The following is a 23,650-nucleotide window of genomic DNA, read 5'->3' on the forward strand; positions in this document are numbered from 1 at the left end:
TATTTTTATCAATAAATACTTTATTGTCACACAATTTGAATTTCCTGCCCGCCGTGACTCAGACGGTGGTCTCATATGTGGGTGGTCTCTTCTTCAGCGTCTGTGTCATGTGGCAGAGACGTCTGGGCTTCAGGGAGGTTGTTGCACTGCAGGTAGCAGAAAACCACTTGGACCTGAAACACACACACACACACACACACACACACACACACCCGCACAATATATAGCAAAGGTTTGTAAAGTATCATTTAACCGGCAGCTATGGTTGAGTTTCTCTGGAAAGTAGATCACTGAGACACTTTTCAACACCTCTCTTTGCCTAAATAAAAGCCAAACTTAATATACAGTAAAGAGAATTATTTTACAAGTTTTCATTTTATTATATTGTGCATTATATATGAAGAGTTTCTACCACAATCAGATATCCACCAGTTTAAAAAAAGGGAATACAATTCTCGTACTGATGGCATCAAAATACACATCATGTCTGAGTAGTCATATTAAAGACATTTACTTTTAATCATTTTAGTTTTTTTCAATATATTTGACTTATTTTGAGGAAGAATCTTAATTGCACAGAATAAATAAGTCCATATATTTGAATGGTTTTGTGTGTGTAGCTACGTTTGAGGACACTGTGGTCACGTCATCTGTATTTACTTAAGGACACCTTTGGGAGTTTACAGTTAAACTATTGGTGGATATTTCAAAAGCTGACTCCAGTATTTTATTTAATTTTGACATTATTTATTCCAGCAGCTTTTACATTTTCAAACAGTTTTTAAATGTTCTTGTTGTAAAAAAAAAAAAACCATCACATTCAACAGAATAAATATAAAACTGCAAATAATTCAGTTTTTTCTGAATTTATGCTAAAAAAAAAAATCAAAAAATTCGGCCTCAAACTGTTTAATGACTGTCAACTGTGTTTAACTGTTGAAACAAACATCATTCCCACCTGAACCACCACCTCCTGGGAGATATCCACAGTGGGGCCGTCGTGCCCCAGTCCAACCACAGGGGGGCGTAAGAGGCTCGGACCGAACACTGTAGCCAGGTTCCTCAAAGACATCTTGTTGATGTCTTCCTTCTCTGAGACTCTGGAGGAAAATGATTAAAAAGAAACATGAAGAGCAGAATCTACTATAGTCCAACTACATAACCGCAGCTGATTTATTTTCAGGAGGTGTTATGTTGTCTGATTGTTGTCTGATTGTTGTCGGACCGTTGGAGGTGGTGCAGGAGGTACAGGCAGGTGTGGCGGTTGGGGTCAGGACAGGAGTGCAGCAGGGACAACATGGAGGCAAGCTGGGAGTTCATGTCCTGGATGTCTACAGGGGACAGAAATCACATACATGTAAAGTTCACTTTGCTTGAGAGGGCAATTCAAGACTAACAGGATTGAATTTAAGATTAGAGTTAGTTATAAAACAATACCAGTAGCTCATTTTCTACTGAACATTTTAGGTCAAACAAGCTGGAAATGAACGATTGTCCAAACCATCAAAAGCAGCCTAAATAAAAAGACATGCCAATGATGCTTAAATGTTTTGAGGGATTATATTCTTGGCAGATTTCAGTGTGAGGTGATTGACAGGAAGCGTAGAGTAAAGCTTTGTGTACATTAAAAAAAAGGGGCATCCTAAATTGTATAATTGCCCCAGACTTCAAAAATATAAAAGTAAAGCCCAGTTGAATCCCTCCAGGTTCCAGTGAAGGATGTGTTTCTGTCTCACCCAGCGTCCTGGCCAGGCTCTGGAACAGCTCGGTGGGTATAAGAGGCTCAGGCAGCTCTCTGAAGTACAGTTTGAGAACCCCGGAGACTGCGTTCACATCAGCACATCTCAGCCTGGTGACTGCTTCACGCAGATCTGAGTGGGGGCGACATGGTGTTACTGTGGCTTCTTTTGGCACACACACTTCCTTCCTTACAAGCGCAAGAAAACGCTTTGTCATAGAGCTGAACATGTAGACCAGCAGCTGAGAACTTATTAGTCAGTGGTGCTACTAACACTTTTGCACTTTTTTAAAAACATTGTGAGTGATTAGCTGGCCTGGCTGTAGACTCTCAGTCTAAAAGTTAAAATCTTCCACATTTGACCCAGTAAGTTTACAAAAACAACTGTCTGAATTAAACTCTTGCAACATGAACAGAACATGGCAACAGAAAAGCTGTCTTACTGCTGTTGAACGCAGCCTTGAGTGCGCTGATGTCACTGGCGGCTCCTGAAATCCTGTAGATGCCGACCTCGTCCAGGCCTCTCCTCTCCAGCTCCTCCACGCAGCAGCGCACCACATGGGGGACCAGGACTCCCTCCTGTCTGACAGAGAATTGAAAGTATTGAAAAAAGAAAAACAAAACACCTCAGATGTTTAATTGCATTTCAGATTCCACTCTTGCCACACTTCTGCTTCCCTTCAGCCCACTCTCCCACAAAACAAACTGCCTCGCTTCTGAAACTAGCTGTTCAAAAAACGGCACACAAGGGAAATAAAACTCTGGATTGAACTTCAGCTTTCAGACAAATCACTTTCCAAAGACTTACTGAGCCACGGTTTCAATGGGGACACCGAAGACCGGCTGTTGTTGAGCTACAGAGCTCGGCGGTTCAAGCGGGTGGGGGCAGTACTTCAGGGAGAGAGTCACCTCCACCTGGCCGAGGTGTAGAGTCTGCCTCCTCCATCGCTTGTTCAGGGTTTTAGATTCCAACTGACAGAAACACAATATATTAGGAAACAGACATGACGTTTAAAATGTTTTATGGATGTGGATCTGGTGAAAGGATAATAGGCCCTGATGATATTCTCCACTATGTTCACTAGCTTTCTATATTTCATATTGCTTTTATGCTTTCACTCCTTATTTTTGTAGTTCATCGCCAGTAGTTCACTTCTGTGCTGTGTGTGTTTAATGCCCGGCTTCATAGCTATTTTTTTTCAGGATGATGATAAAGATGAAGCTCAGTCCGTCTTCATACCATTACAGAAGCTTTGCCCAGGACAGCATCATCCTGTCCGTCCGACTGACTCACACAGAGCACCCTCAGGTCCTGAGCCCCGTCCACCTGGAAAGACAGCTCCTGTTCGACAGAGAGGAGGCGGCGTTAACACTGACAATGACAGCAGTGTCCCAAAGCCACAACAGGAGCATTCATGTCTTATTTTAAGCCTTCTGATCCTGGCTACCAGTTGGATTTAGTGTAGATTTTACTGCCGCTGATCATGTTAAAAGCGTTGCCTGGTCCGGCCACAGCGCCGACTTTTTAATCCTCTGCGAGTTGAACTGAAGCCTGACATCATGTCGGATGCTGTCTAGACATGAAGAAGTCATTTACCACCCTGGACTGGCTGATAAATCATCTGCCTACATGACCATAAAAGGTTTTCTCCCCTTTAGTCAAGTTTAAAGACCAATATGCAGTCAATTATTTTGTAATAGAGAACTTTACTCTGACCTGGTCCCAGTGTGGGTTGAGGCTGTGGACTGAGTGTGTCTGGGCTTGTGTATCGTAAAACTCGTAGCCATCCACTTCCACACACACATACGCACCTGAACAAGACAGAGAAGCAAACATTAAGTGACCTTAAGACCTCTACTTCATCCTTCAGAAAGAGGATCTGTTCACCTCAGGACCTACCAACCTTTTCTTCCTCAGTTGGAGGTAAATTTAGATTTCCATCTTTGTGATTGTTTTCAACTTAAAAAGGTCATTTAGTGTAATTTAAAAAGGATATCACATATTAAACATACATGCTGGTTGCTGCAGGCCGTAGGCAGAGTGGATCGCCACACTCAGAGTCCCACACAAAGACTCCTCGTTCTCTACTGGTGAGAGACAAAGACAAAAACATCCTGAAGCTCACTGGATTTAATCGTCCTGAACCAGAGAGAAACTGAGCAAGACGAGACAGACATAAAGAAAGTGTTGAAAAGGTTTGAGACCAGCATTAAAAAGATCAAAAAGGGTAAAGCCCACAGAGTCGGTGGGTTGTATTTCAGATACAGGATGTGAGTCTGTGGTGAGGAAAAGGAGGACAGAGGTGGTGGTTGTACCAGCGTTGGTGCTGTGTAGCGGCGGCTGCTGGGTCATTCTCAGTTTCACACATGCACTGGTGAGGGTGAGCAGGTCTGGAGGGACAGTTTCAATGTCTGAACAACAACAAAACAACAAATATAATCAGCTTAATGATAGTTTAATTCATTTATTTCTGTTTCATTCCATTTTTAATGCAATAATTATGTTTTTGAACTGTTTTATAGTTGTTCTTTCCATAAAAAGGAAATTATACCAAACAAATACTTAACTAAATCCAAACTAAAACAAACGTGTGTACTTGAATAGTGGAGAATCATCCCAGAAACCCTAATGTCCAGCTAAATGAAGTGTGCGGATCGGCCGCCATCTGTGAACTTACTGTCTGTGGTGAGTTTGTGAATGGCTTCTCTCCATTCTTCAAGTTCATACAGGGAGGAGAGGAGGAGGGTGTGACTCTGCAGTGAGTCAAAACAGGTTGCTTTTTCATTTTAGTCAGTTATTATTCAAGATTGCAACTGTACTGACAATATTACAGTGTGTGTGTGTGTGTGTGTGTGTGCACCTTGCCGCTGGGGCTGTGTAGCTCCAGTCTGTAAACAGGGAAGTTTGTGAGCAGCATCAGCTCCATTTGCTCCAGTTTCTTCCTGCTACGAGCTGCCAAAGACATGCCCCTGGACCCCTTCTTTACACAAACACATGTTTATATTTCACTCGTCTGTTAAAAAAAAAAACACTGGGTCACACTCTTCTCTCTGTATTCGTGTCTCTTTCGCACAAACATACTGTGTGTTGCCGTAGCTGCTGTCGGAGGAGGTACATCTTGGTTCTTATGGTGTGTAAGCGAAGGTGTGTGTCTGGTGAACGTTCCTGGTCTGCAACCCAGCGAAGCTTCAGACCAGCGAGAGGCAGATACCAGCAGAACCTGTACTGGTCCTGCTTCCTGGAAGACAGACCAAGACACAGTTTACTCAGAGGTGACACATAGAGTAAACATCATCATTCCGTAACAAGGATTGCTTTTAGTGACTCATAAACAGCTACGAACAGGACATACATACTACATACACACACACACACACATGTTGTTACAGCTGGTCTCAAAATGTAGACCACATTTCTCTCGCTACGCTCACCCTCTGCTTGCATGTTTGAATCTGGTGCACAGCAGGAGGTCGGTGTAAAGGAAGAGGTGACGCAGGCTGCGTTCCCCCTCGCTCACATCCACCACAAAGTCGTCACGCATCAGCTGACGCCTCTGGAGAAACACACACATGCAGTTCGACACTTTTCCATGTTCACTGTGGCCAGATTTGGTACAGTGTAAGCCTCACCATGCCGTGGCTGAGCGTGACCTCTCGTTTGCACTGTGAACTCTCGTTGACACCAGACAGGAAGCTGCGAGACAATCTCAGAGCTTCCTGCAAGACTGTGTAATCTCTGTGATCCACTGGTGTCGCATTCAGGAGGTCCTACAAGATCACAGGGAGGTTGCAAAGTCAGAAAATGCCAAGTGAGGGGGAAAAAGAAATGCAAAAGAAGGATGAGCGCGATCAGAAAACAGTAGCAGTTATGGAGGTGAAGTTGGGAGTTTCAGGATTTGAGGTATTATCTCACACGCAGCACTAGTGTGGTCTTGGTTACTCTGTCCAAAGGCTTGTACAGTAGAGCTGTAAAAACAAAGACGGCAATCAGACCCTGTCAGACAAGTTATAAAAACAAACCCCACTAATTCAGTATGTAGAGTATGTACCTTCAAAGGTGTACGTGGTGCGAGTTTTGTCTGAGCCGTTGTTAGACATCATGCTCTGGAGAAGCGAGAGATAAAAAGGAGACAGGTGAGGATGACTTGGACCTGTACTTGTTAGAGTAATTGTTCCTGTGGTAGTACCTGGGCCAGGGTCCGGAAGCGAGGGTCTGACTGTGTGCACTTGCGAACAACTTCAACTGCTTCCTCATAGTTTTCAATGAAACCGCCGTACAGACCGATCTGGTTCACCTGCAGAGGCAGAACAACCGCTGGATGACTGGAGGAGGAGGGGGGGGGTTCTTTGAGTGATTTAAAATATTTAGAAAAATTTAAATGTCTTACACGACCTCTAAGAAAATAATATATTAATGTTAGGTAACCTGTTCATTTTGGACACAAAATTTGTAGATATTATTCCCCATGTCAGTGGTTCCCAGTTTTCACAGCAGAAACTGTGACAAAGTTGTAACTAATAACATTGTTAACTGCTGCGCTGCCTTTGTTGGTGTTATTTCGTTCCACCTGAACTTTTCCTGCTCAAAATGTCTGCTGTGAAAACAGCTTATGAATCTGAATAGATAAACAGGAGTGCTCTGATGCTAGCGAGATTAGCAAGATTCAGGTTAGTCAGATTCATCCAGAAAGCAGCGTTCCAAGCAAACATGCAGTTCATGAAGTTATTTCAATAAAAATCTACTCAGTGTGTGGTGTTGTTAAGTGATAAATGTGTGAAATCACAAAGGAGCAGCATGACAGAATACGTTTGAGAATCTCTGCCCTATTATTGACAAATCATTCTGCAGCACCTACAAGCCAACGGTGAAAACTCACAGGTGTTTTCACTTTTCCCGGATTAGGCCTCTTCTCTGAACAAACTGCGCTCGACTGACATCTCCCTCCCCCGTAATGTGCCTCAATTTGTAAGCCACTGTACTAAAATGATGTAGTAAGACCACTGAGGATAATGAAGCACGGTTACATTCATGAGACGTACAGACACATTCTGTGATTGGACCATTGGACAGATGTCATTCAGTGCTTTCATTTCTCCATCCGAATATAAGTTACAAAAACAACCCACATAGTGTGTGTGATTCAGCAAACATCGTAGGTGCTCTATGCTTCAGACTCAGGCACAGCTACCATTGTGGATACTGAGATCACGTCCTGAATATTAGTTTTAAAATCCTGACAAAGACCGTGTTCAGACCATAAACTGAAGGTTCAGATTCAAAACACAGGGGACTCTGTCTCCTCAATATGTTATCACTACTTTGTTTTCAGTTCATTCATTCATTCCCTCTTTACAACCACAAGAAATACTAGTTTAGCACAGCCTGATGAGTCGCTCTGCTTTAACCCCCTTCTCACACATTTCAGGTAGAAATCAAGAGTCCTCTCCAAGCACAGGTGTTTTATAGGCTGTCATTAGGGCGTGTCCAGGCAAGCAGGTGAGTCTTAAAGAAACATGCCCATGAAGGAATCGCTCCCTGTAGGCCGGCCTTTTCCAAAGCAGACGCTCACAGCAGGAGAAGCACAGGTGGAACAAATAACGTTGACAACGGCTGCTCATTTACCAGTTTCAAGTCTCTGCAGCGTGTGTGCTGGTTCACTGGCTTCCCTTCGTTAATGTCATTAATTAAAATCTTTGCTTTGAAATGTTGGTTTGGTTTTATTCATATAAAACAATATATACATAGTATGCTATACTTGCAAAAATGTACACAATAAACAATTTTTGGCCACACAACGGAACAAGCTTCAAACACACAATGACTATATAAAGTTGCTGTGGTGAACATTAATTTGGCCACTGATGAATGCAATGTCCAATATTCACTCTCCAAAGCTTTAAAGCTGCATAAGAAACAGGGAGGAGGAAGTAAGATGATGTTACGTCATGGTCCAGAAACTTTTGTCATAGCTTTTTGTCACCTTTCTGCATTGAATGGCTTCCCTCATGTCGGTTGCTGTGTCACGGACATGAGGGGGAATCCACCGTTTCTAAGTAGATTTCTAATTGAAGCATAACACAGGACACAGGCACTAAAAGTTAACACAGATAACAGAGAACATACCATTTTCAGAAACAGGTCGCCCACCATCAGCTCAAAGCCTGTGTAGCTCTCTGTCTCCTCACCAGGCCTGAGTTCAGTCTGGCAGTGTGCGCTCAGCCGGGCCTTCAGGCCAGAGTAGAAGCTTTGGTGCATGTCTCTGAGCTCAGGCACCTGGTAGAAAACAGTGTGGACCTGCCGACTGGACAGAACCGGTTGGGAGGTCCCGGCTGAGGCCCACAGAGCCTTCATGGGCTAGAGAAAAGTAAAGGAAGTCAAATCATTGAGCTGTATAAGCTGAGGTGAGAAGAACAAGCTAGTGTGTAGAAGATAAATAAAAACAGTGTCTCAAGTGTGAACCTACTGACTCGAGTTCACAGTTCCTATCCAGCCTCTAAACTTTGACACATATACTCAAACCACTAAATAACAGCAAGCACACACAGCATATCAGCACGAAGAGTATACACACCCACTCAATGATACATGCAGAGCGACAACAGCACAGACAGAAACACGGCATTCCCAGACAAAACATCAACTTTCTGATTCATTTCTCACATCCACATTTTTTGGGGGGGGTTTGGGGTTAGATGAGTCACAGTGTGAAAGAATGAGGAAACAGGGGATTGCTGTTGCTATATATAGAAGAGAAAAACGAAAGAAGAAATTCACAAAGAAAGCATCCAGTCACTTCCTGCCTTCAATCTATTTCTACCCTTATCCGGAGTAGGAATAGCCTCAAAGCAGGAGTCTATCCAAATCTGATCGATTTAAGCATTTTATGCTCTCATTGAGTAGCAATTTAAAGGCTAATGATAGCAATGTATTTTTTTTTTTAAGAAATAGTTTGACATTTTGGGAAATATGCTCAGAGTTAAATGAGATTATTGATACCACTCTGATGTCTGTGCAGTTAATAAGAAGCTACAGACAGCAGTTGGGTAGCTTAGCTTGGCATAAAGACTTGAAACAGAGGGAAACAGCTAGCCTGGTTCTGTCCAAATGTAACAAAATCTGCTTACTAGTTAACATGTAATATACTGTTTATTTAATTTGTTAAAAAATCTAAGTTACGTTGTGGTTTTATGGGAGGCTAGCATTTGCTAGCATAAGATAACTTACAGTATGTGCCAGACTATTTCCTGGTTACCAGTTGCCAGGCAATTAAATTGTTGTTTTTAAACATAGGTTTTTTACATTTTAAATTGGATGTGCTGCACATAATCTTGTCTATAATCTCTACGACACAACAACAACAACCACAGGCCGAAAAACATGCTGCTCACACTCAGATACAGTAAACACACACAAAACAAAGGAATGACCTCCAGTCTGTTCATGTAAAATGAGAAACTGTCTTTGCAGAGCAAGTTGAACTCCAAATAAGGGACTTGCTGATTCGTTTAGGCTACATGAAAAAAAAGCATGTCGTTTTTTTCATGAGGTGACAGCAGAACAGCAAAGGGGAAGTTTAACAGTAATAACAATCATTTCGTTTTGCAATACTTTATTTTCATGTGTATATGTGTTTGTCACCATCAGCAGGGCCTCCAGCTCTCTGAGATAAACTTCCTCACTCTCCAGGATGCACTTCAGGACCACAAGCCTCCTCTCCAACATTTCCTCTGGGCTGCAGAACGTCTGAGTCACAAACATTCGACAACACAAATCCCAGAGAAGTCTATTTGATATATGTTATTGGGGTTTTACAACAGCTTGTTCATAAGAGGTCAAACAGGGAGCACTATGTAGGATCACACTAAATTCCTTTTAGCAAACAAAAGGAATATATATATTTGCTCATGCATAGGCCATAAAACATGTTTATTTATGTACATAAATAAATATTTTGTTATTTGCCGTAATAAGTGTTAAGTTTTATAGTCACTTCTGTATTTTGCCACTTTCATCAAATAAACAGAAGTGTTACTTCTTCAATATTTTTCTCCATACTGGGGTATAATAAGGTCAGAAGAAATGAAAAACAATCATTAAAGGCATTTATTATTATCATTATCATTTCACACACAGCAGTGGGGACCCCCATCGAGAAAGCCAATGTCGACAGAACATGAGAATAAAGTCTGAAGTGGGGGCATATGTGGCTCCATGTATTGTGTATGTGGTATTCTTCAAAATGCTCTAAAATATAGGTAGATGGGAGAACTTGAAAGGCCTCTTTATCGAAGTTGCCAAGATACTTCACAGCGAACAACTGTGACACGGATGACTGACGTTTAATGTTACCAAAGGACTGCAAACTCACAGGGGTGTCGGGGAAGTCTATGCTCTCCGAGAGGAGAGGGGAGAGGAAACAGGACTCTGCCTCCTCCTGGAAGACATCCTCCTCCAGGACATCAGTCTCTGCTTCAACTACAACTGACACACAGACACACACAATACATAGTATGTAGTATTATGTGGTAGTAATATGAAAGAAGTTCTGCTTCCCCCTTAAATGTGTAACCATTACTGTTGTTTCTAAATGAACAAAAAGCTTTTACAAGAGATTATGGTGTAAAATGAGTAAATGACTAATGCTGAGGTTGCTTTATGCTTCATAAATTCTCTTTCCCTCACCTGGTACATGCTGTGACTCCAGATAACGCACAGCGTCCTGGTAGACGTCCATTGGAGCTCGCAGGTCTTCCCCTCACAGTGCAGGCTGAGCTCTGGAGACGCAGCATGTGAACACACTCGGCTGGCGACAGAAAACTTCCTCTTTCTGTTAGGGGGAATATACAGCTTCCTGTCTGTGTGAAACACTGTAAAAGCCAATAAGAGCTGGCACCTGACTTTTTAATCCATTCCCATTGTTGCACTTCACTTCCTCTAAATGTGTCCATTTCAACATACTGGCTGTTTTGTTTTTTTACTTTAACTGGTTGCTGTTTGACTATACCATATTTCAATTTTGACCACAGACCACATAATGATCAGTATGTAGTTTTTACTAGCTGTTATCTGTTTACAAGTTTTAAAAATGTGCATAAGTCTAGTGATAAAAATGTAAAACATAAAGCAAATCAAAATAATATTGCCAGCGTTTAATTGTAACTACTGACAGTGTGCAATATGCTACCACACATCAGCAGTTGTAATTCACATGGTGGGTAATGGAAAGCTTGTAGCTAAATGTTTAAATAATAATTGAAAAGCAAATATAAATGGTAATAGCATTGTATACAATATTAACCTGTGGACATCAAATATATAGTACTAGCTGAACCTGTAAATCTTTAAACAAATAAAATGACATTTATGACAAGCATTTAGCAGCAAAAATAAACTAAATATAAAAATAAATATACTAGCAGCCCTAAATCACTTATATGATTTATAATACTGGCTGTATATTCCTACATTAGTGTGTAATGGTGTCAAATAGAACTAAGAGACTATTTTTATGGTCCAACGCTGCCCTCTGCAGTAAAACAGATGTTAGCACAGCTTCATCTGCGCTGATATTCTTGGTTTTGTGTCTAACTTGTGGTTGTTGTTGATGCAGTTCACAATTTCTCTCAGCATGTGACAATTTTAACACCACCACACCACTGAGGCTCTCAGATATTTCCTGTCGGAGCATGTAACCACTTTGCTACTGCTTGGGGTCAATGACACTCTTTCTGTAAGAGCAAAGGACATTGTTTGTGTTGCATTGTTTTAAAGTTTGAAGGCCCAATACATCATTTTTTACCACATGAATCTGAGATCTATTCACAGACATTGTGTTACAAATGAATAATGTGTGGTGTTTATAAGTGGTCACAAGTAGTCATGTGCTCCATTGTTACTACTACTATACCACTACCACACTATATGAACTTCTTCTTAAAACTTGCAAATACAGCAACTCTCTTATTTTCAGAATATCCGAGCATGATTATTTATTTATTTATTTGGCTTTTTTGTTTGTCAAATTAGGAGTTGTATATGTGTGATTTCTGCATGTATGTGGGTTTTTTTTTTTGTTTGTTTTGTATCCAATTGAATAAAAAAAATACACCTTTGCTTGATGTTTCTTCCCTGTATGTCTTGATTAAATGCAAAACTCAAAACAGAAAGTACAACAAAATGATACCTCCCAGTCATACCACTTTGTTATGCGATCAGAAATACTATATATCTGAGAGCACCTGACATTATTATGGCCAGATTGTTCCTCCTGCAGGGGGCACCTTCTCCACATTGCCAAATTCCCAAGTGAGTAAACTTATAAAAACTCCAATCCATGTTATGAATCAGTTTTAAATTTCATCATCTAATGGACTTCAACAGACAGTGTGTGCGTGGCTTCTCCGCCCACACACACACACACACACACACACACACATATTTCTCCTCACACAGCCCTGTCTCAACCCCACTGTCTCATTTCTCAACACTTTTCCAGATAAAGGAAACTGAAACTTAACTGGATACTGGAGAATAACTGGGAGTTTGCAGAGCTCAAGGCCACTTGGCCAACTGCCTCATCTTAACAGACACAAAGGACTTGACTGTACAGCAGAAGTCGATGAAGGCCACAAGCCTGTGATAAGCACTCCTTATAGAGGAGAGCTGTCCCCAATTACCAGACTACCAGGGTCTTGGGAAACATATAAGTGCAATTATCAGTGACACACAAGTACTGTACAGACGGAGGCAACGTGGCAAGTAATATGTAATAAAATGGGGGAGGCGTTATTTAACATTATCAATAAAAACAGTGGCAGGAAACACAAAAAAATGTAAATCATTGATTTATAATCATATTTGTAGTAATAATAATTAGTAGTAGTAGTAGTAGTAGTAGTAGTAGTAGTACTATGAAACTAAATTGGAACTCATTACGGTAACTTGTAAGCATTTCTTGGCTGAATGAAACAACATTGAAGAAGTGAAAGGCCAGAATAAAGGAACACACCCAGATTTTTTACAGTTATACATTTCCTGCCCTCAAATTGTACTGTGCAAGTGTGTGCAGCACATGTATGTGTATGTGTTGTGTTCAGTGCTGAAAGGAGCCATAACATTATTTGAAGTGTAGGTAACGCTCAATTTTCTTTATCTGTAATTTCTTAATCATTTTCTTGAAGGTTTCCTGAAAAGACGTATATCATTTGGTACTAATTGTAGGGAAACTATTCTGAAATTACAGGCAAGTAAAATTAAGCGTTATCCCTGAGTGTATTGGTGAGTAACCAATATTTGAACCTGTAAATGTGATCTTAAAGGAAGTACATGTGCTTGAAATGGCCCAGTTGAACCAAATCACATTTCTCATAAAGCCAGTTTAAGGAGGATACAGTGAATGATTGATCAATTACTGCAAAATAGCTCTGTCTGCTGTATTTAAAGATAAACATGTACGAGAAATGTCAGGAATATAGATTTAATACAAATTCTTTTAGCATTTGCATGGTAACTCTGTGCATCTGTGTGGGTCTGGCTGTTTGTGGCATTGTGGTTAAAACTACCAGAGAACACTGTCAGTATCACTTGTTCTCAGCTTCAGGTAGGAAATACTCACTTGTGCCAAAGCTCACAAACACACAAACATAATGATTTAAAAACGGCTATTAAGGTATTTAGTAATGGCAATTTAACAGAATCCCAGCCCTAATTTTTTAGAGAAGAATCCAACAGACGTCCCCAAACATGGACTAAGAAACTATCACATTACATGTATCTGTGTGAACAGCAGACAGGAAATTCTTAGCCTCAGTGTTTTTTCCTTTCGATTACGTGGTTTACCCAAGACACTCAACTCGCCTTATGAAGCGTTTTGTTAGGGTTGGAGGATAGTTGGATGTATGTTTTCTGCCAAAACTTCAGGTCCCAAATGTTTAGTCTTATACCACAAGTGTCTGCAGTTTGTCAAAGAAAAATGTTCCCCTTTTCCCTTGTTTCCTCCCCTCAGTTGTAGCTGCAACTCTCCTCAGTGTTTTCAAACATATATAAACTAAATCAGGGATGAATATTAAATAAACTCCCACACTGATGGCATGAAACAACCTCTGCTGTCATCATCATTATCGTCAGTATAGTCATCATCACTGTCACTACAAAGCTGTTCAGACAGAAGGAGAAAGTTTCATCATCCACAGCAACAGAAGTTTTGTTGCAACTGCAGTCAGCTTAACAGCCACGTCAGCAAAAAGATAACAAGTATAGTTGAGGCTGATGGGAATGTCATTAGTTTTGTAGGTATTTGGTCATAAACCAGCAATTCACCCTGAGGGGGAAATTAATGTTTGTAGAAAGTTCAACTAAAAAAAGCCAACCTCATGGTGGCGCTAGAGGAAGAAGAGTCAGGGTATCACCAAAGCCAGTAGGCTTCGTCCTCTGGGCACCATGAATGTCTGTACTAACTTTTATGGTGATCCATCCAAAGTTGTTGAGATATTTCAGTCTGGACCAAAGTGGTGGGCCAACCAACATTGCCATCCTTAGAGATATGTTGCTAGCGAGGCTAAAAATATCAAAGATTTTAAAAGCCAATAAACAACATAAAACATGTCAAAATAGTCATGAAATAAAAATGACAATGGCAATATATTAAATAAAACTGTAGACGCACTGAAGCCCCCATTCCTGTAACAGTCTACACAGAAATATTACAACCTGTCATTGCTAAGAAATGCTGTTATAAAGCTGAGACTATTGTTGAACTTTGGTCCCAGCATACAAGAGGAATGATTGCATTACACACCCTCAGCTATATTGCTCACATACATCCAGATGTGCAGGTACTGAAGCATGTTTACTTCCACTTCATGAAATCTATATAAACGCGTAGTTCTTTTGCTCTCTTAGTGTTGACTGTCAGGATGTGGTCTTCGCAGCATCCCACCAGGTTCCGCATCTCCTCCCCTGTACTTACTGGTTGTGATCATGCAAATCTATTTCATCTGCAAATGTTGTAATCGTGTAAAAGGTACATGCACGGACAGTGGGCTCAGTAAGTATCCCTGAGGTACCTCGCTGTTTAGGATGAAGGTTGAGGATGAGTTATTGCCTTGTCTGACTATCTGGTGGCGGTTTGGTGCAATTTCAAGGATCCAATTGCAGATTGGTGCGTTGAGACCCAAGTTAAGGTAGAGTGTTGATGTTGTGCAGACATGTTGCACAGAACCTGTTAATCATCTGCAGATAGTGTTGACAAAATATCTCAAACAGTTTTCTTATCTGTCCTGTGGTGTGAACGCAGGTGTCAAACCAGGATATAACTCAGTAATCGACAGTTCCAATCAGACCTTTCATGTTACATGTATCGAAAACATTTCACATCATGACAGAGGAAAGAAGTGAGAAACCGTAACATGTTTGTGATCAAAACGCAGTGAAACAAAACTCAACTGGAGAGTTTTAGCTGGTTCTGTTGAGGCAAAGATGTTGAGATGTGTTGTGTCACGAAAGAACATCCAAAGTCTCAGATGTATGAAGACATATTATTGGTAATTTACGATAATATATGATATTACATGCGTGTCTTTTCACACAGGTTAAACTTCACTCACGTGAGGAATCTGATTGTGAGAGGAGCTAATCAACTGAAATAGCAATATTTTACTGGCCAGCGTGAATCAAACAATCATCAGACAGGAACCTGACCTGACATCATACAATATTATAACATACAACATGCTAACAAGTTAACAGGTTTTAATCTAAGGCTTCCAACAGCAAGGTTAACTCTTAAAAACAGCAAAATCTAGGCATTACAAGCGGCAGATCACTACTATGCTACGTATAGATGCTCAGTGCTAACTGCTAAATGTTAGTATACAGGTGATGTGTAAATGTATACAGATGGGGTTGTAGGCTACATTTTTGTCTTCCACCTCATATTGATCACAGTATAGACTGAACTAACCTTTTCTTGCATGTATTTATCACTAGAACATTAAGAAAAATAACTAGTAGACTGTACGTTATTTGGCAAACATGTCATATGCCCTCAAAACACAACCAAAACGGTTGCGTCCTATCCCCTGATGACCTGTGTGGTGACCACGGAGGTGTTGGCTGGCCGGCTTCCCCTGATCTTCAGCTCACGATTCATCTGGCACCAGACACACTGGTAACACCACAATAACTTGCAGCAGTCGTCACAGCACGAGCCCTGCAGGAAGAAGGAGAGGAAGAGGAGAGGAGATAAATCCAACAGTCTGTGAAATGAATGACACTGCCGAAACATACAGTATTTACTAATCCTACTGAAAGTATTGCAGTCAACCACATTTTTTTAATTTAGCAGGATATTTACTGATACTTAAGATGTACAGTGCATCCGGAAAGTATTCACGGCGCTTCACTTTTTCCACATTTTGTTATGTTACACCCTTATTCCAAAATGGATTAAATAAATTTTTTTCCTCAAAATTCTACATACAACACCCCATAATGACAATGTGAAAAAAGTTTTTTTGAAATTTTTGCAAATTTATTAAAAATAAAAAACTAAGAAATCACATGTACATAAGTATTCACAGCCTTTGCCATGAAGCTCAAAATTGAGCTCAGGTGCGTCCTGTTTCCACTGATCATCCTTGAGATGTTTCTGCAGCTTAATTGGAGTCCACCTGTGGTAAATTCAGTTGATTGGACATGATTTGGAAAGGCACACACCTGTCTATATAAGGTCCCACAGTTGACAGTGCATGTCAGAGCACAAACCAAGCATGAAGTCAAAGGAATTGTCTGTAGACCTCCGAGACAGGATTGTCTCGAGGCACAAATCTGGGGAAGGTTACAGAAAAATTTCTGCTGCTTTGAAGGTCCCAATGAGCACAGTGGCCTCCATCATCCGTAAGTGGAAGAAGTTCGGAACCACCAGGACTCTTCCTAGAGCTGGCCGGCCATCTAAACTGAGTAATCGGGGGAGAAGGGCCTTAGTCAGGGAGGTGACCAAGAACCCGATGGTCACTCTGTCAGAGCTCCAGAGTTCCTCTGTGGAGAGAGGAGAACCTTCCAGAAGGACAACCATCTCTGCAGCAATCCACCAATCAGGCCTGTATGGTAGAGTGGCCAGACGGAAGCCACTCCTTAGTAAAAGGCACATAGCAGCCCGCCTGGAGTTTGCCAAAAGGCACCTGAAGGACTCTCAGACCATGAGAAACAAAATTCTCTGGTCTGATGAGACAAAGATTGAACTCTTTGGTGTGAATGCCAGGCGTCACGTTTGGAGGAAACCAGGCACCGCTCATCACCAGGCCAATACCATCCCTACAGTGAAGCATGGTGGTGGCAGCATCATGCTGTGGGGATGTTTTTCAGCGGCAGGAACTGGGAGACTAGTCAGGATAGAGGGAAAGATGAATGCAGCAAAGTACAGAGACATCCTGGATGAAAACCTGCTCCAGAGCACTCTTGACCTCAGACTGGGGCGACGGTTTATCTTTCAGCAGGACAACGACCCTAAGCACACAGCCAAGATATCAAAGGAGTGGCTTCAGGACAACTCTGTGAATGTCCTTGAGTGGCCCAGCCAGAGCCCAGACTTGAATCCGATTGAACATCTCTGGAGAGATCTGAAAATGGCTGTGCACCGACGCTTCCCATCCAACCTGATGGAGCTTGAGAGGTGCTGCAAAGAGGAATGGGTGAAACTGCCCAAAGATAGGTGTGCCAAGCTTGTGGCATCATATTCAAAAAGACTTGAGGCTGTAATTGCTGCCAAAGGTGCATCAACAAAGTATTGAGCAAAGGCTGTGAATACTTATGTACATGTGATTTCTCAGGTTTTTTATTTTTAATAAATTTGCAAAAATCTCAAAAACCTTTTTCACGTTGTCATTATGGGGTGTTGTGTGTAGGATTTTGAGGAAAAAAATGAATTTAATCCATTTTGGTATAAGGCTGCAACATAACAAAATGTGGAAAAAGTGAAGCGCTGTGAATACTTTCCGGATGCACTGTACATGAGGCTGGCTGCAGTGGAGTAGGTTTACAGCAGCATTGATTTGGTTAATCATTTGGTTAACTAACCATTTTCTTTTTGCCACTTAGAGGAGGCAGAAACAAGCTGTGACAACAGACAGATACAGAGCCACGTTAGCATTCATTTGGAGTCATCTTTGTGTTCAACTGGTGAACGTGAGACCAATAGTCTACTTTTACCTCTGTTTTGGTCTCCATCCCTGAGAAAAATATCTGTCTCTTTAGCTGCTAAATGCTCCACTATGTTTCACCAGCTTATCGCCAACTTGTCTGTCTGCCGTTTGGTGTTGAGGAAGTGTGCATAGCTTATTTTATTAAAACAAGGAAACAAGGCTGATGAAAGCACTGAACCAAAACAGTCAGGATCAGGTGTTAACTTTCTGTGGGTTGCAGTCTGCAGTTTCCTCTACTGCAGTTGTGCGACAACAATAAATTAGGCTCTGAGTATTTGAATATATTTCCATTCCTTCCTATCTCACATATTTTAGCACCTGGTTACCAACTCCCTGATATACTGTACATGTTGCACTAACCTATTATATTTTTCCTTGCAGCTTTTCTGACATTTTACTGCTGCATATCCTGCAATTTGAGTCCTATAGTATCACTGCATGGTATGGTAACTGAACAATAAATACAGGAGTACAGAGCCAGTATATTACCAACACTGTGACAACCCTGAGTACATTTCTAAACTGTTGAGCCGATATAGTAACATAAAATCTCCCAGGTTTACTAATAAGTGTGTACTGGATGTTGCCAGAGCTCTGCGTAAAATGAGTGGAGACTGAGGATTTGCTGTCTTAATTTGGCCCAAAACTTTAGAATAGTTTATCTCTCACTCAGATAATCCAATTCAATTGACATTTTAAAGACTTCTCAAAACTCACTTATATTCCTTGTATTTATATATTTTTTATTTTCTTGGTCTGTTTATTTCTATCCTGTCTGTTTGTTTTATATTGTGCAGCACCTTGCAACTTTTGTTTTACTTACTTTTTTCTCTACTGTGGCATGTGGGAAATTACACAAACTGGTATGCCACAACTGTTGTGTAATTGTGGGCAAATGTACAGTAATCAGGTAGAGAAAACTGAGGAGGTGTTGCACTCAAACTTTCAAAATTATACTTATTGGTCCAAAGGGCACCAAAGCTACAGCTTTAGTTACTGGATGTCCAATACAGGCATGTTGTGTTGTGATTCAGCTGGAGATATTAAACTACCACACTTTTACAATATAAACTCTCAATCTCTTCATGTACCTATATGTAGAAGCAAGACAAAAATCAAAGTCACTGAAGAAGTCAGGGGAGGTAAGTGAGAAAAAATTATTTTCAGAATTTGGGTGAGCTGACACTAGAGTTGCCAATTCAATTTCGTTTCAGCGTGCACCCACTGCCCCCATGTGTGCCCCCCACCTCCCCTAGCCAGCCTTACAGGGATGCCATGGCGCTCTCGTATCTCGGAGCGGAGGATGCAGGACACCACACAACAGACGTCCAGGAGCGGCATGCAGCAGCACCAGCCATGGTCAGCAGCTGTCTGACACTGCATGCAGGGGAAGCACCAAAGACCACAGCAACCTTGAGGGCAGAAGAGAAGAGAAAAAAGAAGAATATATGAACTTTATTAAGAATATTGTGTTGAAATATTGATATTTCCCAGAATACTGACCTTTCAGTTCTTCAACTCAATTTAAAGAGGAACTTCACCAGTTTCACACTTACAACTTATACAACTCATCCTGTGAGAACAGTTGTAAACAAAATAACCCTGAGGATGTCTCGGCAAGGTTTGGTGTCAGAGGTGTGGGGTGGGCACAATGAAGTAAATACATGCCGCATTTACATACTGCAATTATATGCATTAAATAAACTTTGCAAATAACAAATTATGATCAAATTGATTATTGTGCTTTTAATAATAATGGTAGTGTTACAAAAAAGGCAATGTCAAGTAAGGCAAAAGCTCATATTTAGTGTATTTCTAAGATGTAAATCAGTATTTGGTACCATTAATTAATTGAAACCAACTAAGGTTTAAAACAGTCATCCAATTTAATTTTTTTTTTTTTTTTTTAACGTTTCCAAGATCAAGCCCTTAAAAAAGTCCAGAAAAATGGAAATTTAAACAGCTATTATTTCCATGACAACTAGGCAAACTCCAACTGCTGGTGAAGGTTGTGGATCACTGAGCGTAGTTGCACAGCAGTCAAAAGGTTTACATTTCACGCAACAATGACAATATTACCTCTACTAACTCTACCTACAGCAGGTCTGTGGTGATGAATGACACAAATTGTTGAGCAAAATCAGTGATGTTTGTTGGGTTGACTTACAGGTGCCCATATCACTGCAGCAGTCGCAGATGCCGGTGCTCCATGTCCCCAAGCTTTGGGTGGTGTGGGTCACTGTCACCAACTGGGTTGGCTGCTGGTGGACAGCCATGTCTGGAGGATAAAAGACAGAAATGGAGACACTGAGAAGGGGCACAGGGGATTGCTCCATACACAGGAATAGCTGGATTATAATCAGTGCTTTTCTATGCTTTGTTAAGCCAGGAGGAAGGCCACACACTGGCTTGAAGCTGTACTGTCCACAGTGTTGCTACTGTAACGTGTTTCTCAGGGTGTTTTCTGATTCATGTAAGCTACAACAAAGACCAAATGTTGTTCACACACAACTAGCTTTACCTCTATGTTCATGACTACATCTTTTTGCACAATCACATTAAAGAGGACAATTGAAACAGAGTGGTTGTGAATGCGCTGGTATCAAAGTTATCCTTGTGATGGAATGTCAATGCACAATGCTGGGACAAGTTACAGCACCTCCACGCTCACGCCCCAAAACCATTAACAGTATTCAGACTGGTAACATTTGACAGAAAGTATGTGGACAACCAAGATCTCAACCCCAACCAACATGAGGTGGAATGAGGTGTTCACTAATCACATTTGGCATGCCTGGGCGACATAACAATAAATACCGTGAGACAATGTACATATTTCTACTGTCAGAGATTTTTCAATACATTTTGTAGCTTTTACTGATATCGCTTGAATGTCTTTGTGTGTACAGTTCACACACAACTAGCTATGCCAAATCTGAAACCAGCTAACGCCATGTTCGTGTGTAGCACTAACCAAGTATAACTAACCTTCATCTTTGGCTAGCTCTAAGGTTAGCTGGAAAATTCAAATAGGGATTTCAAGCACTATATTTTTATGTATCTATTTTTTTTTAACTATATATTGTGTGTTTCTGAATCCTAATGGCGGTTTAAACCTTGTGTTTAGTTTCTCATACTTTCATTTCATCACATAAAAGTTTCAGGTAGATTAACCCTAGCTAGCTAGCGAACTAACGTTAGAGCCAAATTCAGAAGTCCGTGGTTCACACTGTTAGCTAAGCTAGCTGATGACATAACGTTATAGCTACTGGCTATTTCATTTTGCGTTATAAATAACACTTTAAAGTCATTTAAGACACTGTTTGCTTCATGTACTTGTCATTTAGCATTTTCCACACAAACTGCACCCAGTCCTCTGTTTTTAAATTTCTAACAAAAAAGTATGGGCTTTTGCATAGTGTTGTATAGTTTTACATAATGTTGCTAGCTTGTTAGGTTAATTGCTGAATTAGGATCAATTAGCTAGCTAACATTAGCTAACTAGCTTAAAGTTGTATTCCTTAAAGTTGTGCAGAGGGAATTATTCAAATTTAGGTGAAAAGCTTTCAATAATGTGTCCAAATGCGCCTGATTTTGATTGCCATGATTTTAGTGTATATTGAAATTGCAATGTAAATGTAGCTAATGAAATGTATTAGGGTAAAAGGATAAAGCAAGACTTTTTGCTTCGTTATAACATCACTGAACTGACAGTAATGGCGATTTCATATTTAATAGACATGTTTTCTTAGTTTTCTAAAGGAATGGAAAGTAATGGTGGTCATGCACGTCGGCCATTGTGTGCTGCAAGTCTGCAAGTAACGGCACAAACTCACAGCATCTTGCTCTTTTCTACTTTGAGCTGAGTGTTTTCATCTGTTTTTATCACTGCCACTGGAAACTGAATTAGCTACAATAAAATAAATCCGTGTCTGTGGCTGGAATACATTATTTAATTAGTTGTTATTAACTCACCACAGGGTCAACATCAGCCCAATAATGTTTATAGCCCTATTTAGACAAACATAAAAAAGCGTTTTCTTACCTTTTCTTTGGTTCTGGGAGCTCTGAAAACTGAAAAAAAGTGTCGAGTTCAGCACTTAATGCTCCATGTGTCTGAAGAGGAGGGAGATGCGCCACTAATTTATGTATCTCGTAGTCGGATTTTCTTCGGTTTCTGTTTCTCTAAGCCTGCCCTCCACCCACCCACAGGCACGTAACAAAAAAAATACCGCCGTTGTGAGGACCCGAGATATCGACTGATCAAACTTTATTTAGTGAAGTTCAAAGTTCTTTGCAGCAGACTGACCAACTGAAAACAGCAGGAAATATAAAGTACAACAACTGGACGCTAGTGCACATCAGTCCATGTGGTGCACACACAAACTGAATTAAATAGTGACGGTAAAACAATTCAGATTAATTTAATTTACTACAAACTGTGTAAAATGACAGGAACATTACCTGGAGGTCATTAAATAGCTCAAAGAATGGCTGCCATACTGTGAGTAGGGTCATTATGCTCACCCCGGATCAAAGAAAGAGAATATTGACAAAAGATGAACAGTTTGGCAGCATAAAGAAAGTCAGAAATATTAGATGTGTGGCTCCAGGAGGGATGCTGCATTCACATGCAGGATTTACGATACCGCACCTGCTAACACATTTTCAGAGTGACTTGGAGAGGTGAACTTATTTTCAGCAAAATAAGTGTCTTTTATGGCTAGTTTCTAAAGTAATTGTATTTTTTTCATCCAAAGATGATCACGTGACAGCAGCAAAATAACACCACCTGCAGGTCTGTGGGTTGTGGAGGGGCAAAACCAACACGACTGAAACTTGTGCCACGCTCGCGACCCCGTGAGGCTGTGGTGAGAATTGCTCAGCAGAAAATAAAATTGTTCAACAGATGAAAAAGATGAGGGGCTGCTCTTAAGTGAGGCCTGACGATGGCGCCAGAGGACAGACCATGACATGGGTGCACTACCAAACATGTATCCAGGCCCAGGGGTCCAAGGGGTCCAAGGGGTCAGGTGGGGGCCACACCCTTGGAAAACCCACACAGATGATTGTCACTATTTTACAAGACAGTGTAGATGTGTACAGACACTTCTTGGCTGATGTCTCCCTCTACAAATGGCACACCTGATTGGCCCATCCCAGCTACTGTACCTTGACCACTTTCCCTCTCTGCATGACCCTACCACACACTGTGATGCACCGTGTTGAACTTCATTACATTCGTCAGTCTAGTTTGGTCACGTGTGCATATTCTCTTGGTTCTCATTCATTTCCTGTTAAAGTACATAGACCCACAGAGCAGCAACAGCACCTCTGGTTGAGCTGTTGAGCTCAGGGGACTCTTGCCACCTGTTCTCCCTCACAGAGAGGGGGGCTGTAGCCAATTCAGTGGCCCTTGTGGCTACTACTCAGTCACTGCTCTGTGGGTTAGTTTAAATGGCACACTGAAGTGTAAAAGTGTCAAGGCAGGGGACAAATCAACTATAATATGATATGATAGGTGGACACTTAGACTAAGCTTTTGTAGGATGAATTTCATTTAAAGAAAATAATGGCCTTTTTATTCCAAAGACGAAATTAGAAAGAAAGAACTTATTAAAATCGAAATTATTTAGTTGATTAAACACTCAAAAAGTCAAGAATAAAAAAAGTAGAGGCTCTATTGATGATGTGTGGTCTACATTGTGTATG

The 23,650-nt window shown here is 40.9% G+C and overlaps 2 protein-coding genes across 4 annotated transcripts; both read right to left on the reverse strand.

Moving 5' to 3' along the window:
- Positions 1 to 10,543, reverse strand: LOC139306063 (active breakpoint cluster region-related protein). Of its 3 annotated transcripts, none has more exons than XM_070930024.1 (22): positions 10,422 to 10,543; positions 10,108 to 10,220; positions 9,378 to 9,482; positions 7,863 to 8,093; positions 5,926 to 6,033; positions 5,788 to 5,842; positions 5,652 to 5,704; positions 5,369 to 5,506; positions 5,171 to 5,292; positions 4,821 to 4,977; positions 4,600 to 4,719; positions 4,417 to 4,492; positions 4,055 to 4,150; positions 3,752 to 3,826; positions 3,456 to 3,550; positions 2,979 to 3,080; positions 2,547 to 2,710; positions 2,182 to 2,321; positions 1,737 to 1,871; positions 1,226 to 1,331; positions 959 to 1,100; positions 1 to 173 (listed from the first exon to the last, which is right to left on the reverse strand). In XM_070930024.1, exons 1-22 carry the CDS (start codon positions 10,471 to 10,473, stop codon positions 72 to 74), a joined length of 2,487 nt encoding a protein of 828 aa, XP_070786125.1. In that variant the 5' UTR covers positions 10,474 to 10,543; the 3' UTR covers positions 1 to 71. The 3 variants fall into 3 exon arrangements, 2 of the variants coding, with proteins under 2 accessions (XP_070786125.1, XP_070786126.1); XM_070930025.1 differs by having other exon boundaries at positions 10,108 to 10,214; positions 10,422 to 10,488; XR_011599390.1 differs by lacking the exons at positions 1 to 173; positions 959 to 1,100 and having other exon boundaries at positions 2,182 to 2,317.
- A 4,524-nt stretch (positions 10,544 to 15,067) lies between these two features.
- Positions 15,068 to 22,084, reverse strand: ponzr1 (plac8 onzin related protein 1). The gene is made up of 4 exons (XM_070929974.1): positions 21,984 to 22,084; positions 20,106 to 20,216; positions 19,205 to 19,350; positions 15,068 to 15,948 (listed from the first exon to the last, which is right to left on the reverse strand). The coding sequence occupies exons 2-4, from the start codon at positions 20,212 to 20,214 to the stop codon at positions 15,811 to 15,813; spliced, it is 393 nt and encodes a 130-aa protein (XP_070786075.1). The 5' UTR covers positions 20,215 to 20,216; positions 21,984 to 22,084; the 3' UTR covers positions 15,068 to 15,810.
- Positions 22,085 to 23,650: the final 1,566 nt, after the last annotated feature.

Source organism: Enoplosus armatus, chromosome 23 (genome assembly GCF_043641665.1).
Source record: "Enoplosus armatus isolate fEnoArm2 chromosome 23, fEnoArm2.hap1, whole genome shotgun sequence".
In the NCBI taxonomy this organism is placed as follows: domain Eukaryota; kingdom Metazoa; phylum Chordata; class Actinopteri; order Centrarchiformes; family Enoplosidae; genus Enoplosus; species Enoplosus armatus.